The sequence below is a fragment of the Bos indicus genome, chromosome 5, assembly GCF_029378745.1.
Source record: "Bos indicus isolate NIAB-ARS_2022 breed Sahiwal x Tharparkar chromosome 5, NIAB-ARS_B.indTharparkar_mat_pri_1.0, whole genome shotgun sequence".
NCBI lineage: Eukaryota > Metazoa > Chordata > Mammalia > Artiodactyla > Bovidae > Bos > Bos indicus.
The window spans coordinates 78813156-78826125 of NC_091764.1; the positions used below are offsets into that span (position 1 = coordinate 78813156).

General features: G+C 41.8%; 1 protein-coding gene across 20 annotated transcripts in view; it reads left to right on the top strand.

The window, feature by feature from the left end:
* Positions 1-854: 854 nt before the first annotated feature.
* The window catches only part of CAPRIN2 (caprin family member 2), a 42469-nt gene continuing 30353 nt past the window's right edge, over positions 855-12970 (top strand). For 13 of the 20 annotated variants that reach the window (XM_070789871.1, XM_070789873.1, XM_070789874.1 and 10 more), the window contains exons 1-4: positions 1130-1252; positions 2321-2586; positions 4585-4647; positions 11990-12076. In XM_070789871.1, coding sequence (XP_070645972.1) covers positions 2335-2586; positions 4585-4647; positions 11990-12076 — 402 coding nt within the window. In that variant the 5' untranslated portion in view covers positions 1130-1252; positions 2321-2334. Of the gene's footprint in view, positions 937-1039; positions 1253-1330; positions 1349-2320; positions 2587-4584; positions 4648-11989; positions 12077-12970 lie in introns of those variants that run through there. The other 7 variants (XM_070789872.1, XM_070789880.1, XM_070789883.1 and 4 more) reach the window with 4 other exon arrangements.

Sequence of the window (12970 nt, forward strand, 5' to 3'; positions counted from 1 at the left end):
TGCAACATAGACTGAAAAGAATGCCGCAAGTTGCAAAATGCTGTATCAAGAAATGTTAAACATCATGATAATTTTTGTGTTGAGTTTCCCCAACATTTTTTAAGTTGGAGTTTTGTTTCCTTGATTATACTCCTGATTTTGCAGTGTTCTTCTCTTGCTAGTCTAAATAATTTTTATCAGAGTCCCAGGTACAGGACCTAAAACATTTTTTTTTTTTTTTTGGTGTAGTAGCTAGACACATGTATATCTGGGTTTTTTTCTCTCTTTCTTTTCCTCTTTTGGTATGAGAAACACCATCCCTTCCTTCAAAAACAGAGTTGTATTTCCAACCTTTTCTCTTAATTTGATGCAACTGTACCAAGATTTTTATTAGCTTTTTCTCTGAGTGCCAACGAATTAATGTTTCAAAGTAACAAATGACACAGCCTAAATAAACTAAATCTTATTACTGAAGGTTGCGGAGTCACCCAGATCGTTTTTATGGCAATGCTGGTTTGGAGTATTCTGCTCCTATGAGTCCTTTCGGCGGAAACGGTGATTCCTCTCCACTGGACAGCGAAGGATGGAATCTGGAGGTGAGGGGCAGAGGCACGCCTGCACTTCAAGACTGCCCACCTAAACCACCAAAGGCTCAGGTTCGGTTTAATTGGCAATTCCGCAAAGGGCTCTCTGCGCTTTTCGAGTGATTCAAATCACCTGTTCAAGGTCACGCCAAGAGTTACTGGCAGCAATCAGCAAGGTCGCGTAGAGCTGCGGAGTTCGCGGCCGGCCGGCTCTCGACAACTCAGCGGGCCCACCTGGTGGCCCGCAATCTGCGCAATCGCGGGGAGAACGCGCCCTCTCGCGACGACTTCTCGCCGCATCTGGGCCTGGCACAAGCGTCCCCCACTCCTGGCGGAGGCCCGCGGCGGCGGGGTCCGGCACCGGAAGGAGGAGGTGCGCGCGCGTGGGGGCGGGGCGCACCTATATAGGCCCCCCCCCACGGCGTCGAGGGCGGGCCTGGGCAAGAGCGGCTGAGTCGGCGGTGTGCCTGGTGCCGCAGACGCCGCCTGCGAGGACAGGGAGGGGAGAGGGGGAAGGCGGGAGGAGGAGACACGAGTGCGGGGTGGCGCTGGTCCACCTCCGCAGCTCTCCTGGCTCCCGCCGGCTTTCGAAGGCGGGCCCGGGCTGCGGCAGCGGCGGCGGCGGCAGCGGCCTCGGCGGCCTGCGGAGGTGAAGCCAGGCTGCGGCTGCCTGAGTCGGCGCTGCGGGGGCAAGTGGCCGGCCGGCGAGGGTGGGCCGGGTTGGGCGACCGCTGCCTGGAGTGCAGGACGGCTCGGCATCCTTGGGGCGCGGCCCTGGCGGGCAGGTAGCCCGTGCGTCTTACGCAGATCGGCCTCCTAGAGGCACCTGCAGAAGTGGCCCCGGCCCGCTGCTTCGGCGACCGGACGACTGTGGGAGGGCGGGGGTCGCTGCCCTCGGGGGGCCGAGGGCCCTCCCGGTAGAAGCGCCTCTGGCGCGGGCCTTGCGGGGGCCTGGGGCCTGTTTTGTCCTTGCTCTGGGGATGCTCCTCAAGGGGAGTGGGGAGAACAGCGCTGATGCGCGGGGCTGGAGGGGGAGCGAGGGCCACGGTCGGGGCGGTGTAAGGCTCGCCAGGATGCGCCCTTAAACCGGTTGACTTGTGAGTGGTTATGGGTTAGTTTAAACAAAACTGAACACGAACTCGAAGAGGTCGCAGCTTGAGAGTACCTCGCTCCAGTGTCCAGTAGAGACGAGCTTGCCTTGTAGGCCCGAGAGCAATCAAAGGGAAGTTAGCATTCTTGTTCAAGAAGTTTCTCCGCACTTAGTCAAAGAGAGCTCTGAAAGAATTGTGTGTTTGGGATTTTCTTTTAAATGTGGTTGTTAGTGATTGGGGTTGGGGCTGGTGGTGAGAGATAATGTGAAGAGTTTCGAATGGCTGGCTGCCTTGTCCGGATGGGGAAGGCTTATTTTTTGTGTGTGTCATCACTTGACCATAGAAATTATTCAGAATGTGGGTCGCCCTCAGCTCTGAAGCCACTGTTTGATTAGCAGTTCTTCCTCCCTATGTGGGAAATTGAATTTCTGGAAACATCCCCCGTATTGTAGATTTTTGCCTATGCAAAGGCTCCAGTGCTTGGCACGAACTGCCTTCAAGATAGTGAAATGAAAGTACAGTATTTAAAACAACATTAAGTTTTGAGCTCACTTCTGTGGAAGAGAATTTTGTGGGGCGTGGGTCTAGACTTTAAAGGGAATTTAAAGCCTCTAGTCGTAATTTAGTTTTATTCCTAACTTTTTTTTTTTCCCTTCCCTCTTTCAGCCTCATCTGTTTCAATGGTGCAACTCTCTTCATCTCCTTTTGGTTACCAGTCACCTTCAGGCCATTCAGAGGAGGGAAAACAGAGGACAATGAAGTCAGCCAAGCCCCAAGTGAACCACAGTCAGCATGGGGAAAGCCAGCGGGCGATGAGCCCCTTGCAGTCTGCCCTCAGCTCTGCTGCCTCTCCTTCCCAAGCATATGAGACATATATTGATAATGGACTCATATGCCTTAAACACAAAATTAGAAACATCGAGAAAAAGAAGGTAACTTTTTTCCCCCACCCAGCCCTGTATATACACCATGTTAAATTAGAGTTAAGGAACTTGCTTTTTTACTTTCTATCAGGGCTCCTAGATATTCTTCCTAAAGATTTCTTTCCTGAAGATTTAAGTAACCTTGAGATTTAGCTGGCTGAAAATGTACAAGTGGGCTAAATACTGACTGTATTAAACACTTTATATTTGATTTGCCAGAATAGCTGAATAAAAATATTCTTCATAGTAAAATTATTATGCATGCTACTGTTGAAATATTTGCAGAGGTAGCTACTTTAGCTCAGATTAATTCCTTGCATGTAGTATTAATATTTCTTTTCATAAATGAATAGTGTTCCTTTTTTTTTTAGCTTGTTTTCCTTGTGACTTTCTGCAGCATTTGATATTGCAGTATAACTGCTGCAGTCATTGGAAGCTTTAACGATGGCAGAGCCAGAAGATGTTTTAGCACTAATTTTTGTGTTGCTAGGTGATTGTTTCAGATTGGTTGGTGAAAGCATTGTAGGGAGCCTTGTAAAGATACGCAGGTTGTAACCAGCCTGATGTGACAGTAAATGCTGATGTAAAGATCCAGATCATTCCTCATTTCCTGAGTCATGTAGCCTGTGAAATGGTACTGCACATAGCTTTGTTGTGTCATGATTCTCTTTTGCTTGTGATAGTAGGTGAGTTACTATCTGGACCGAGGAACTTTTGAATATTTCTATGCCAAGATCTAGTTAAATCTAGGAAAGTTGCTTTTGATGCAGGAGGGTGAAGAGATTTTCAAGAGTTTGGTTGACCCTGTTCCTTTCCGTTCCCATTCCCCACCCCCCCCCCACCCTCCCCAACACACACTCTAGGAAGATAGTGAAGAAGGGCCAGTTACTGGTAGCTTCTCTGTAGCCTTAGTTCTCACCAGTTGTCTTTTGAATGCATGCAGTTGATCATGAGCATGATAAGGTGAGTGTGCCTGGGTCAGCACAAATTCCCTGCCACTGTGGGAAGTTAGAGTCAGAGCAGGATCTGTTCTAAGCGGGATCTTTTGATAGACTCATAAATGTCTTACCCAGGTGGAGGAACTACATATATATGTGTAATATATGTATAATTATACTCTTCAGCTGAACTATAGTACCTCTTTAATTTTGAATACCAATCTGGTCAGTACTCATACATTTGTTTCAAGCTTCTGAGAAAGTATTTTAAAGCTATAAAGCAAACATAGAAGGTGCCTAAAATTGCTTTTAGAATACCATAAAGGGTCATGTCATTATTTGGACAATAAATGCAATTTATTTGTCATTTATTTACTTAAATATCAGATTTTTAAAAATGAAAGATGGCTTCAAGTTGAGGCTACTATAATTCTAGAAAAAAAATATATTACATTTTTGTACTTCCATTAGGAAGTTTCACTGGACAAATGCTCACATAGTTCAACAGGTAACCATTTAAGCAGGACTTTTCAGCCTCACAAACACTGTTGCCATTTTGTGCTGGATAGTTCTTTGTTGTGGGGGGCTGACCTTTGCACTGTAGGATGCACTGCAGCATTCTATAATGGCCTGGCCTCTACCCTCAGGATGCCAGTGGCACCCACCTCCTCCCTATCCCCTGAGTGGTGATAGCCAGAGATACCTCCAGACATTGTCATGTGTCCTTGGGGGACAAAATTGCCCCTGATTGAGCACCATTGGGTTAGGGGCATATGATTTATTTGTTAAATCCCGATGTGTCATGTAATCTAGTTACAGAGCCCATTAAGAGAAAAAGGGTTTATTACCACTTAACTTTTGTAATTCCAGACTAGTGTTGATTGTGTGTAATATTTTTTTTTCCTGACCGGAATTCATCTACAACTGCCTTTTATCTTGTACTAAAATGTTATTCTTATAGATTGGTAGTTTACTGCAAGAACTTTGTTCTCATGAGAAACAGTCTGGTATTTAGTTTGTTTCAGAATTTTGTATCAGATTGTGGTAGATACAAGTTTCTCTTTTGTAGCTCAAACTGGAAGATTACAAAGATCGCCTGAAAAATGGAGAGCATCTTAATCCAGACCAGTTGGTAAGTGGTTTCTGATCCTTTGGTCAGACTTATTTTCTTAATAAGACTCTAGATGAATTTGGGGGAGACCAAAGAACAGGAGGAGAAGGGGATGATAGAGGATAAAATGGTTGAATGGCATCACCGACACAATGGACATGGGTTTGGGTGGACTCCGGAAGTTGGTGATGGACAGGGAGGCCTGGCATCCTGTGGTTCATGGGGTCGCAAAGAGTCGGACATGACTGAGCTACTGAACTGAACTGAAAGATTTGATAGGCTAAAAAGGAAGAGTGAAAGTCCACTGGGTTTTTCCAAAGACTTTGTCTTCAGCTATCAGGTCTTATATCTTTGACTTTACTTTTGCACTAGTAGATAGTATATGGATGGGGGTGTGTGTTGTCAAATAAGAGTGAAGATGTAGATAATCACAAAGTGTTAATGTATGGATTTAATTAAACTTTCTCTAGAGCGGACTGAAGGAGAAGAGCAGGGAATCACCTAGCTTTCTACTATTTACTCACATATTCTAAACCTGATATCTCTCTGCTCTAAAATGTAAAAGAGTAACTGCTACAGCTTGCCTTAGTTTTCTCTAGCTGCTTCTCCTTAATTCCTTTGATGGTATCTCCCTGCTTTTCTATCCTGCATTGCTATGTTCCTTCTTAGGAGGCATGTTTATCTGATAGATATCAGGCCTTCAAATATTTACTGTTTATGAAAGTTAAAAATACTCTTTACGTTGCTCATGGTATAACTAGTAATTGCAAGTTTTATCTAATGGGATGAAGGATAGTTTTTACCATATGGAAAAATTTAAAAACGCTTTATTGATGTTTGCCTTTTTGATCTGATCACACTTCCTGGCTAAGACAGCACAAAATTAAAAGTTATTTGATCTAGCATGTGGATCTGTTGTCTTTTATGTTATTTAAAGTTTTTGGTTGTGAATTGCAGGTACTGGTATTCAAGGACTTTTTCCTTGCCATGTTGGCTCTTCTTCACTGACCTAGAATTTTTGTGATGTAGTGAATTACTGTTTTGCTGAGACACAGATTTGAATTGTCGAGTTCTGAGAATGATGTGCTCAGATGGCTGGTGAAAGGACTTAGCTGGACATTCAGCATTTCAACACGGTTTTGTTTTTAAGTAGTCATGGTATGTTCACTAACTTTTAAAGTGATGAAACCTCTGTCTAAACACCCTTGGAGAAAGTGTTCTATTACATGTTTTTGTCTTTGGGGAAACATAGGGGATGGGAATGGGGAGGCTGGTGATTCTCACGGTAGCTCTCTAAGAAATGTTGAGGAGCTCCAGCCAGGTGAACTTTAATCTCACTAGTCTGAGATACACAAGCTACTACATGTTGCTTCTACAGTATTAACTTTGATTGCTTGAGTGATACCTGACAGTCTCCAAATTTATATTGTCAATAGAGCAGTTCTCTGAACTCTAGGTTCCTCTGTCCAGTTGCCTTTTACTTCATTTTGCTCCGCAAAACCTGTTCTCCTTTAACCTCCACTATATCAGTTAACAGCCTGATTTACTAGAAGGATGGTATCACTCAAAACCTTGGAGAATTTCTCATTTTTCTCCTCATACCTCGTATCTAGCCCATCAGCAAGTGTGTGGTCAATTCCTCCTTCAAAATAAATTCAGAAACAGACCATTTCTCATAAATTCTGCGTCTGCCTTCCTGTTCCACACCACATCACCTTTCATCTGCATTACCGTAACAGCTCCCTTACAGGTTTTTCTGTTTCTGCTCTCCCTCCACGTCTGTTCTTAACACAGTAGCCACGGTGTGTGTGCCTGCGTGTTTACTCAGTCATGTCTGACTCTTTGCGACTCCATGGTTTCTAGCCAGCCAGGCTCCTCTGTCCCTGGGGTTCTTCAGGCAAAAAAACTGGAGCAGGTTGCCATTTCCTTCTCCAGGGGATCTTCCTGACCCAGGGATCAAACCTGCATTGGCAGGCAGGTTTTTTTTTTTTTTTTTACCACTGAGCCACCTGGGAAACCCCAGTAGCCTCTGTTGCTGCTAAGTCTCTTCAGTCGTGTCCGACTCTGTGCGACCCCATAGATGGCAGCCCGCCAGGCTCCTCTGTCCCTGGGACTCTCCAGGCAAGAATACTGAAGTGGGTTGCCATTTCCTTCTCCAATGCATGAAAGTGAAAAGTGAAAGTGAAGTCATTCAGTCGTTCCCGACTCTTAGCGACCCCATGGACTGCAGCCTACCAGGCTCCTCCGTCCATGGGATTTTCCAGGCAAGAGTACTGGAGTGGGGTGCCATTGCCTTCTCCAAGTAGCCTCTGTAGTTCTGTTCAAAAACAAGTAGATATCAGTCCTCTCCTCAGAAGTCCCCCCCTATTGGTTCCCATCATGGTGCAGAATGTGATATATAGTAAAGTGTTAGTCGCTCATTCGTGTCCGACTCTTTGCGACCGCATGGACTGTAGCCTGCCAGGCTCCTCTGTCCATGGGATTCTCCAGGCAAGAATACTGGAGTGGGTAGCCATTCCCTTCCTCCAGGGGATCTTGCCAACCCAGGGATTGAACCCGGGTCTCCTGTATTGCAGGTGGATTCTTTACCATCTGAGCCACCAGTGAACCTCAGAATGGCCTGTAAGGCCTGCAAACAAATTATGCTGCCTATTTCCTTTTACATTTTCATTGCATTTCCTGCACTTCTCTCTTGCTGGCTTCATCCCAGCAACACAGGCCTTCTTCTGGTCCTCACATACCGCAGCCGCACTGCTACTTCAGGGTTTTGCTGTGCTCTTTTTACTGCCTGGGGTGCTTTTTCCCCAGATGTCTAAATGGCTCCATTCCCAACCTCCTTCACCTTTTTCTTTGAAGGTCATCTCAGTAAGGCCTGTCCTGATAACACTCCTTTGCTCCTTTCCTTGCTTTAATTTTTTTTAATAAAAGTGCTTCTCTGACAAACTAAAGTTTTATCTCTTCTTCCCTTGCAGTGTAAGTTCTGTTAAAGTAGAGATTTTGTCTGCTTACTGCTGTTTTCCTATTACTAGAATGGTTTATTGCATATGGTAGGTACTTAAATATTACATACAGATTTACTAAATATAAAATGATTGAATATTAGGTTTTTAGATGTGATTATATAGTTAGTGGTACTTTTGAGAAATAACATCTCGTACAAGGAACATATACTTCAGGCAGAAATTTAGAAAATGCAAATAAGTCAGAAGAAAAAAAATCTATAATCTGAGCCCTCAGAGACCTGTTGTCAATAGTATAGTACTTAATTAAAAAGCCCTTAAGTTTAGTGTTTTAAAATTGGAAGTAATTCACATAGTTTAGAAATAGGAAATGTTAAAAAAGATGTTTTTTCTTTCACCCTGTCCTTCCTCTGTTCAGTACTCATCTTATAAAATAATGATTCTGATAGATTGCTTTGTATCTGTCCAAAGTTTCTTTAAGCCTGTATACAGCTTAGCTTAATATAGGTACTTTCGGTTTCTTTTTTTTTTTTTTGGCAGTTTTAGATTCACAGTAAATTTGAGCAAAAAGTGGAGAGAGTTCCTTGACCCCACACACGCACAGCCTTTTCCACTATCAGCGTTCCTTACCAGAGTGGTCCATTTGTTACAATTGAACCTATGTTGACACAGCATCATCACTCAAAGTCCATAGCTTACATTAGGGTTCAACCCTTGGTATTGTACATTCTGTGGGTTTTGACAAATATATAATGGCATGTATGCTGTCATGGTAACATACAGAATAGTTTCACTGCCTTAAAAATCCTCTGTGCTCTACCTCTTCATCCTTTTTTTTTTTTTAATATGGTGTCTGTGTTTCCACAGTACTTTTAAATGATTTAAAAGTATTCATTTAAATTGCACATTTCTGTGATGTAGGTCCTATTGTCTTTATAAGTGCTTGAAAACTGAGATGAGAACAGTTAATGGGAAAATTGCTGGTAAATGAAAAGCTGGAGAAATGGAGGAAAAATGGAAGTTCAGTGTTATAAAAAACGAGTTGTTTGTAGAGCAGGAGGGTGCCTCTGTGTTGAAATCTTCTGAAAAGTTAACCAAAATGAGAGCTATACAAGATGCACAGGTTTAAAGGATGGGATTGACATCACTGACCTTCAGTTCAGTTCAGTCGCTCAGTCATGTCCGACTGTTTGCGACCCCATGAACCGCAGCATGCCAGGCCTCCCTGTCCATCACCAACTCCTGGAGTCCACCTAAACCCCTGTCCATTGAGTCAGTGATGCCATTCAACCATCTCTTCCTCTGTCGTCCCCTTCTCCTCCTGCCCCCAATCTTTCCCAGCATCAGGCCAGGACAGTTCTGGTGGAATGGTGGAAACAATCCAGGTTGATAAGGGCTGAAGAGGAAATGGAGACTGTGTAGACATTTTGAAATTTGTCTGAGACTTGAAGGAAGTGGTTGTCAGAAAGGCACTTTTTATTTTTCTTGTGTAGGTTGGGGGAGACTTGAACTTCAGTGCTGGTTTCAGCATCAACAGAGAGGAAGAGGCTTAAGGCATTAAAGAGAGAATCATAGATTAAGTTCTTCTGTGAATGCAGAGTTGAATAGGATCCAGGGCACAGGTGGAAGGATGTCTCTTCCACTGTATAAAAAAGGAGAGAAAGGAAGGGTGGATCCACATCTAATGATGGGAAGTTGAGTTAATATTATTTGGGAGCAGATATGAAGGGGTATTGGAGAAGGAAATGGCAGCCCACTCCAGTGTTCTTGCCTGGAAAATTGCCTGGCGGCGGGCTATAGTCCACAGGATCACAAAGAGTTGGACATGACTGAGTGCACACACACACACACACACACACAAAGGGGTATTCCTTTGCAGTTTCACATCCCTTTGAGGACTGTTTACTATGGTTATGTTACCTGTGCATTCTTGGTTCTAATATTTGAACTGCCTGTTTTATTAAGAAATATGTAGTCCATACAAAATATTGCATATAAGTTACAGCACCTAATAAAGCAAGTGTCAGAACCCACTGCTGCTGCTGCTCAGTCGCTTCAGTCGTGTCCGACTCTGTGCGACCCCATAGACGGCAGCCCACCAGGCTCTGCCGTCCCTGGGATTCTCTAGACAAGAACACTGGAGTGGGGTGCCATTGCCTTCTCCAGTCAGAACCCACTACTTAGCTCAAATAGTATATTAGGAACACTATTGAAGGACCTTCCCTGAGCTCCTTCCTGTAACCTGACCTTGAACTTCCCCTGTTCATTCCCTTCCTTATGTTTGAAGAGAACTTACTGTCCTTAAATCTGTTAGGGTTACATTTTTTTTTTTTTTTTGAAACTTACAATAAATGTTATACTGTATATTCTGCAGCTTATCTTTTTTCATTCACTACATTTAAGATTTTTATATTGAGGCAAGTATTTCTATTTCATTTGCTTTTCTCTACTGGATAGTAGTCTATAAAGATGTATGTTTGAGTTGTTTGCTCTTATTTTTTGGTATTCTACTTTGATTGGTCTTACATGTAAGATAGAGGTGTAAGATTTCTTCAGGGTGTGTACTTATCATTGGGCTGTAGGGTATACCCATAGTTAACTTCCCAGTAAAAATGCCAAATTAGTTTCCTAAATTATTGTACCAATTTATGTTAAAACTATGTTATGTTATAGTACACAGTTCTGTTGCTCTATACCGTTACAAAGACTTAATAGTGTCTGATTATTTTAAAAACAGCTTTCTTAAGGTATTGTAAATATAACATTAACTCCTTGTAACTGCACAATTCAATAATTTATAGTAAATTTGTAGAGTTATACAACTGTTACAATTGAGTTTTATTTACTTTAAAAAATATTAATTATTTATTTTGGCTCCAGTGAGTCTTAGTTGTGACTTGTGGGAACTTCGTTGCAGCAAGTGGGTTTCTTAGTTGTGGCATGCATGAGGGATCTAGTTACCCAACCAGGGATCGAACTGGCCCCTGCATTGGGAGCGTGGGGTTTTACCTACTGGACAACCAGGGAGGTCCTAGCAGCGAGTTGTAGAACATTTCCATATCCTTTTCAAGTTCTCTTTTGTGCTGTTATTTGCTTTCTGTCTCTATAAATTTGTCTTTTCTGGATATTGCATAGAAAATTAAGTCTTGTATCTGTCTTCTTTGACTTACCATTATGTTTTTCAGGTTCGTTGCATGTTATAGCATGTATCAATAATTCATTTCTTTTTGTTGCTAGCCAGAATTCCTTTGTATGGTTATAACACATTTTGCTTATTCATTTACCAGTTGCTGGATATTTGGATTGTTTTTATCTGGGGCTATAATAAATAATGTGCTGTATAAATTTGTCTACAAGTCTTTAGGTGGGTATATGCTTTCATTTCTTTTGGGTAGATATTCAGAAGTGGAATATTACACTATTTTAACTGTAGAGGCTTTGTAATATGTCTTTATCTGATTAGATGAGTTCCCCATCTTGTTCTGTTTCATATTGGCCCTTTGTTCTTCCATGTAGATTTGAAGTAAAGTCCATAGAAACTTGCGCCTTCTCTAATTATTTACTTTCTTCATCTATGAAATTGAAAAGAAAAATTTGCCTCTTTAAATTTACAGGGAATTCCCTAGTGGTCCAGTGTTTGTGACTCTGCTTTCACTGCCAAGGGCCCAGGTTCAGTCCCTGGTCAGGGAACTGAGCTCTGGCAAGCCACATGGCATACCCTCCAAATTTGCAATATTTCTGTTATAATACTTAATTTGTTGTTATAGGTAATTATTGACAAGTTTTTCCTACCATAGTGTAAATTTCTTGAGGTTGCTTCATCTGTGACTCTCACTGTGCTACTTGTGTAATATATTTGTGTAGTGAATGAATATTGACAGAGGAATCCTGTAGGTTCAGTGTTCTTAAAACCCTCAGGCCTCTCTGACCTTAGACTTTTATGGATAGTCAACTTCATTTTTATTATTATGGTTCAGATTTCTAGCATAAAAGTTGAATTTTTGAATTTAACTTTATTTAACTTCTACTAAATACTTTCTCCTTACTTTTTTGAGTATGTGTAGTAAATGTGTACTTAGTCGTGTCTGACTCTTTGCAACCTCATGGGCTGAAGCCCGCCTGGCTCCTCTGTCCATGGAACTTTCCAGGCAAGAATACTGGAGTGGGTTGCTATTTCCTTCTCCAGGGAATCTTCCTGACCCAGGGATTAAACCTGCGTCTCTTGTGTCTCCTGCATTGGCAGGCGGAGTCTTTACTACTGTGCCACACTTGGGAAGCCCATGTGTAGTGAATGGCTAGTTTCTAAAGTGTTCAATCGCTTCTACTATTATCAAGGAGCACTTATTTTGACATATTGTACTTGGAAATTCACAGAATTGATGTTTTCTTATCTGGTTTGGTAGGAAGCAGTTGAGAAATATGAAGAAGTGCTACATAACTTAGAATTTGCCAAGGAGCTTCAGAAAACCTTTTCTGGACTGAGCCAAGATGTGAGTATGTTTTTTTTTTTTTTTGCTTTTCTTAAAACCAGCTTAATTACTGACCTTGAAGAGAATGTTAGCTTCTGATAATGGTACTTGGTTATTGTTCATCTAATTCCTGCTGATTTTTTATTCTGGGAGGTGGGGTGGAGGATAGCTACTGAAGAACTCAATACAAATGTTATCTGAATACGAGACATTGTGAATAAAGTATTCATTATCAAATGTATATTATTTCACTATGGAATTATAGAAATCACTGAGAAGTGGAGTGAAAACTTTTTGACAGATTTGTTTATAAAGAAATGTGGGCTTGAAAATTTAAATAATACTGGCTTGTATGTTTAGCATTATTTGACATATGATGAAACATAGAATTGGGAGATCCTTCTTGAGAGCATGACAGTTATTACCAGGAAAATTTATGGTTCATAATTTAAATAGAGTTAAGTGTGGTCTCACTGATATAGTTTGAATTACTCTATATTGGCAATTCAAGTTTTTTTCTCCTATACATTTAACCAGTAATTAATATGAAGTCTTAAGCTTTCATTAATAGGTATTCTTCATTGTTTTAGAGTCTTAGTTTTAGAAAGATGGACCTTTAGAGATCCTGTTCTAACAACTGAGGAAATATTTTGGTGAATTCATTCTGGGGTAGGGAGAATGTCTCATAGGTTTTCTACTTTTCGGATACTTTATTGTATAGTGAATTAAAATTCTCTTCTCCATTCCCCTGGGATCAAAAACAAACAAAATACCACAAAATATCATTCTGAAGTTGATGACATCTACCATCTTAATCTTTGTATTATATAATTCTGAGTAGCTTTTTTCTGGATGTCTGACTTTTAAAAGGTAGTGTGAAATTTAAAATAGCCTAGTATAGAGATACTTCCTTCT